Below are 6,008 nucleotides of genomic sequence, written 5' to 3' on the forward strand. Positions count from 1 at the left end.
GCATGTAACCTTAAAGGGTTAAACAGATAACACACAGCACTACTACGGTTACAGAAAAGTTTGTGCTGTTATAATTCCTTTCCTTTGAATAAGTTTTGGTGCAATTATAACCCGCTATTAAAAAAAACAACAACAACAACTGAATGTTTTAAATGAGCCAGCCATGGAGAAATAAATGTAGTGTATAGTGGAAACCATGTATGTATTTTTATATAGTCAATACGGATGCCCTTATCGATTGGCCGGAGACTGGTATCGGGCGATAATCACATTTAATGACTCGATTGGTACTTGCTAATCTGGCCGATCTCATGAACCGATTGCAAGTGTTTGTGTTAGTTGGAGATGAGCAAAATATTTGAATGACCTTGTATGTATTTAGGCCTTTTTACATATAAGAACAGAAGATTCTGTGTTTTAGACAATATTGCAAGATTACTTTACTTACTGCAATAAACAGTAGCTTATAGGCCTATTTCCTTTTAGTAGTGAAGTAATCAATTTATAGGTGTGCATTTTAACTTCTTATGCATCAAATATGCGCTCCAGACTTTTTCCTGATTGAGACATGTGGTTTCCAAATTGCTTTGTTAGTCATTTTTCTTACTATTTTTAATCTGTGCTATCAAATGTTTTCTGTAAAGCTACTTTTGGCTATGACATGACATTTTGGCCTAAATGGTTACAAGAGACATGTTTAAGGTATTATATGCAGCATCCTTAATTTATTTTCTTAGGTAAGGAGAGATCTCCACTTAAGTATCATACTTAGAGGGAAAGTGTGCTTTATACATTATAAAGCTTAAAGGATCAGAATTGGTACTCTGTATCGGCTGTTCACCCTGACAAGGAATCGGTACTCGGTATTGGCTGCAAAAATCCTGATCGGAGCATCCCTATTAGTCAACATTTGATGTATATCAAAACCTTTCATCAAAGTTGTCCTGGTAATATTCTATAAGGCCCAGAGTTTATTTAGGACATTTTTGACAAACTTTTTGATACCCTTTAAAGTAGGGCTGCACGATATCGGAAAAATCTGATATTGCCATATTTACATTTTCTGTGATAAACATTGCAATATGCATACAGTTTCAACAGATAGTTTGAATAGCTCAATTTGATAGTTTTTTGGGGGAGTCTAACAGTATTCAGGTACAGAAATTTAATAATCACAATGCAAAAAATGCTTTTCTTACTTTGTCCCGTTTCTAGTCCAAGAGCAAGTAAATATATTTAGTTTTTACTATCAGAAAAAATGTGAAATTTAAGTTTTTCCCTAAAAAAATTAAAACTATACCAGTGGAGTAAGTAAAATAATCTTGTTTTCACTTTGAAATGTAGATAATTGGACTAGAACCAGACAAAAATTCTAAGTAAGAAAAAAATCATAGAAATTTGCTTATATATACAGTGCTTAGATACAATTCTGAAGCTCCTGGTCAGATTCAACATTGCATATCTTTGCGATGGGACTATTACAGATGCACTCATCGCGGTGTTGAGGCTGAAACGACATACTGTGCAGCCCTACTTCAAATGTTGACACTATATATGCAAGCATGTATGCATGTATATATTGCTGTTAAAGTGGAGATGAGGGTCTGAAACTGTTCAGTTACCTTATACACGTCTCCATATGTTCCACTGCCAACTCTCTGGATCAGCTCAAAGTCATGCTGTGGGTTTCTGCGCTGAATCTCCCCTCCGGACCGGGCCAGCGGATCCATGCTGTCGGACTGGAGGATTTACTACTTTAATGACCCAGATTCAGTTTTACAACAGACCTGTAGTCCACATTGTCCTGAAAAGAAAAAAAAAACAGAACATCATGTGATTAATAACAGCACACTTTATTAAGTCAGACCAGACAGACTGAAGATCTGAAAGACAGACAAGGCGTTTCGATTGACATTTCATCCTAGGTGTGATATTGCAGAGGCTAAACATGGACAAATCAATCAATCAATCAATTAATAAGTAAATAAAAGACTTTTAAATGATATATATATATTGAATCATTAATGCTGGTATTAATGACTTTAGTTTTAATGTGTGCATATTTATTTCAATAGAACTTATTTTAAGTAACAGTAAAATGTTGAGATGTTTTTTATTGTCACGACAAAACTATTGACGGATGTCAAGAAGTGCCAACTGTCAGAAAAGTGTGTTATGTTAAAACAAACTTTCTCTTTTTTAGTAAAATGGACAACTTAACTTACTGAAAGTTAATTTTCTCTCTGAATCTCCGTGTGAGAGGCTAACTCAGCTAACTTCTGCTAACTAATCTCACATAATCACTTAACCTTTAAACTACATTTTACAGACAAAATATACAAGAACAAAGACGTTCAAAAAGCACAATCCATCTTTACGTTACTTTTGGTCCATTCGGTTTGCGGGTACTTTTAATTGTGATTTGCTTAAGTTCATCCGATGCTAACGCTAATGCTATAAACAGCGTCAAACTGCAACACGACATAAATCACTTACATTCAAAAACTTTGAGGTAAACTTCACCATTTGTGCGATTGATCTTTGTCTTCTGAACTCGAGAAGATATAGACGGTTTCCTAACTGCTGGAGTTCATTATGCGTCGAAATAATCATCCAAACAGGAACAGAGACAAGAGCAAACTTCAGCCAGATCAGAACCCGCACACACACACACACACACACGCAGACAGACAGACAGCAAGACACACATTCGCACACACGTACAGAAAACACACACACACATGCACACTCATACGCACGTCCACAGAAAGAAATTAAACAAATCTGATGTTTAAAATAATGTTAAAGCATTACAGAAAAATCTCTTTCGCCTTAATTCACTCTGTTTCATGGTGCATTATTTGCCTGGGATATAATAGTGCTATTGTACTGATGTATTAGTTGCCTTAAGCTTACTAGACAATAGTTACTGTCAGTAGTTATAGTGCAAAACAAATAATGAAAAATAAATATACCAATGTTATCTGTTCGTTTTTATTATAATTGAATGTTTATTCATTTTATTTTAATTTAAAGTTTAAACCAGAGCATGAAAACCGCAGGTAAACCTAAACTTTTTTTAGTAAATTAAAACACATGGCCCTTCTTTAACTTTTGCTTTCTTTAACTTTTAAACCTTTTCCCTATCTTTATTTGTATATTTATTTATTTATTTATTTGTTTATTCATTTATTTTACAACATACCTGTAGCGCCATCTGCTGGATATTGTTAGAGTCATGCAGTTCAAGTCAGAATTTTTAGCCCCCCTGAATTATTAGTCCCCGTTAATTTTTTTCTCAATTTCTGTTAGATTTTTTCAACACATTTCTAAAAATAATAGTTTTAATAACTCATTTCTAATAACTGATTTTTTATATCTTTGCCATGATGCCAGTAAATAATATTTTACTAGATATTTTTCAGGACACTTCTATACAGCTTAAAGGCTTTACTAGGTTAATTAGGTTAACTAGGCAGGTTAGGGTAATTAGGTAAGTTATTGTATAATGATGGTTTGTTCTGTAGGCTATCGAAAAAAATACAGCTTAAAGGGGGTAATAATTTTGACCCTAAAATGATGTTCAAAAAATTAAAAACTGCTTTTATTCTAGCCGAAATAAAACAAAAAATACTTTGTCCAGAAGAAAAAAAATATTATCAGACATACTGTGAAAATTTCCTTGCTCTGTAAAACATCATTTAGGAAATAGTAAAAATAAAACACATCTTTCTCTGCACACACTAACTTTACCAAAACACTGAAAATCTGACTTGATATGAAAGGATTCTGTAAAAGAATAACACTTGTTTTCACTTCACAAGGTACATGCAGTTAATCAAAGTTCACAGGGTTTCAAAACACTGGCTATTGTTGACATTACATAAACTGTAGAGACTTTTATGTTTCAGTTATGACAGTAAATTTCTTGGCTGGGAATCATATGTGCTTGTACAATAATGTTCACAATCAAAAGCATTCAGGTAAAAAAGCAAATATTTTTTCCCTTAACTGTTTACTTCAGGAGGTACACACACTCTCAGAAATAAAGGTACGTGAGCTGTCACTGGGGTGGTACCTTTTCAAAAGGTACAAACGTGTACCTAAACGGTCCTTGTTCATATCTCAAAGGTACATGTGTTCCTCTTAAATTTTTTAGGTACTAATATATACTTTTGAGGTACCAATATGAACCCTTTAAGTACAATTGTGTACCTGTTGAAAATGTACCACCCCAGTGACAGCTCGAGTACCTTTATTTCAGAAAGTGTAGAAACACGGTATAATAGAACAGAAAAGGTTTTACAATATTGCTTACAGTGAACTCAATATTTATGAAACACACAAGAGCATTCTGAACAAAAAACAAAACTAAAAAACAACAACAACAAAAAGCCCAGGTAAAAAGGGAGGGGGGATCTAAAAAAAACTTTAATCTAAAAATGACTATGTCAATCTCTGTGAACTTCAGGATTAGGCCACATGTTTTCATGAACATCACTCCTCAAGGTCCTCCTTTTACTGTATACGTGTAAACATAATAGAAAAAAAGAACCCCTGCCCCTGAGTCTAAGCCAGACTGGAATCAGCTGTGGTTGGTTTAATTTACCCAACATAAATCAGCTGTGTGTCAATTATTCAATTGTTTGTTGTTTATTTTCAGCTGAGATATATTTTTGATATTATGGTTAAACTGATATCATTGCAGAAGCAGAGGTTTTATGTATCTAAGGTTTGGAATATTGTTTTTGCTATCGCGGGTTGTTGTATGTTAACATTTGTAAATACTACAAAAACAATTCATAATTTTGTTGGAAGGTAGAGCTTGTTTGTTAAGAAAATGTAAGCATTGTGGAAATGTGTTCACTGACTGCATATTGGGTGAAAACGACATGAAATGTGTGAATGGTATGGCCACAAAAGACTGTGGCTGTGCTTTTTGTGTTTAGAGTTTTGAAAATGTGACAGCTGGTTGGACAAACACTTGTTAGCGACTGAAAAAACTGTCATTTAATAATTTTTATTTTAATATAATTATCACAATAGTGAACTCATGGGAGAAGGTCATGAAGTAAAAAATTAATATCATAAATTATTTTTGTAAGTTGTAATATGCAAACTCTTGTATACAGTGCCAATGCAGAACAGACACAGAAATTAACGTTTTGTCCAGTTTATTTTTCCCTATTTAAAATTATACACCTTAAAAGATTTATTTATTTTTATTATAGAACAGATGTTTTCTAATTGGCCATCAAAGGAGTAATGGGGATACTTGAAGAAATATACATGTAAAATATGTTTAAAATAATCTAGAATCAATCTAATTAAAAAAATATATATATATAATTTAAATGAGTGTTTAGGGAGCGCCGGGAAATAGTGGAAAGTATAAACCATATCATTATTATAATATACTCTATACATTTATACTACACAGTATGCATTAACATAATATATAATGTAAAGAATATTATACAATATTAATTACAAATATAAATGTCATCAAGTAAGAAAATAAACCAGACATTGCATTATAATAAACAAAAAATACATTAATGAACAAAAAATACATCAAAATGTATTAAAATAATGTAGTGCTTAGAATAATAAACAATTAATGCAAAAATATAAAGTTTAACAAGATTAGAATGAATTAACAAGAATTAAAATAAATAAATAAAAACTGTAATAAACTGCATTTAGATAAATTATTCAAATAAATATGTCTATAAATGTATAAATTAATAAATACAGATAACACAATGAGTAGTAAAAAATGTAATAATGTAATTCAATATACATGTCTTTTACATTTCAAAATGAGGCTTTAGCAAAAGCAGCAACAACAAAATCATTCAATCAAGTAAAGGGTTAAAATATGAGAACTGTTTGTGCTTGACCAGTAAGAGGCATTGCACTGTCTCTAAGCCCCGCCCACTACAGTTAATTTATTACATTAGAAATGTTTACCATGCAGCCTCTCACAGCGCCACCAGCGGTCTAAA

The 6,008-nt window shown here is 32.3% G+C and overlaps 1 protein-coding gene across 30 annotated transcripts in view; it reads right to left on the reverse strand.

Annotated features, from left to right (window-relative positions):
• map4k5 (mitogen-activated protein kinase kinase kinase kinase 5) overlaps window positions 1-2,765 on the reverse strand; it is a 56,211-nt gene extending 53,446 nt beyond the window's left edge. For 17 of the 30 annotated variants that reach the window (XR_015504961.1, XR_015504959.1, XR_015504958.1 and 14 more), the window contains exons 1-2: window positions 2,497-2,674; window positions 1,623-1,804 (exon numbers count right to left, since the gene is read on the reverse strand). Coding sequence is in view for 23 of the 30 variants with exons in the window: in XM_087277573.1 (XP_087133699.1) it covers window positions 1,623-1,730 (108 nt within the window). In the remaining 7 variants the exon portion in view is untranslated. 30 annotated transcript variants of the gene reach the window in all.
• Window positions 2,766-6,008: the final 3,243 nt, after the last annotated feature.

Source organism: Danio rerio, chromosome 13 (assembly GCF_052040795.2).
Source record: "Danio rerio strain M-AB ecotype USA chromosome 13, GRCz13ab, whole genome shotgun sequence".
Lineage (NCBI taxonomy): Eukaryota > Metazoa > Chordata > Actinopteri > Cypriniformes > Danionidae > Danio > Danio rerio.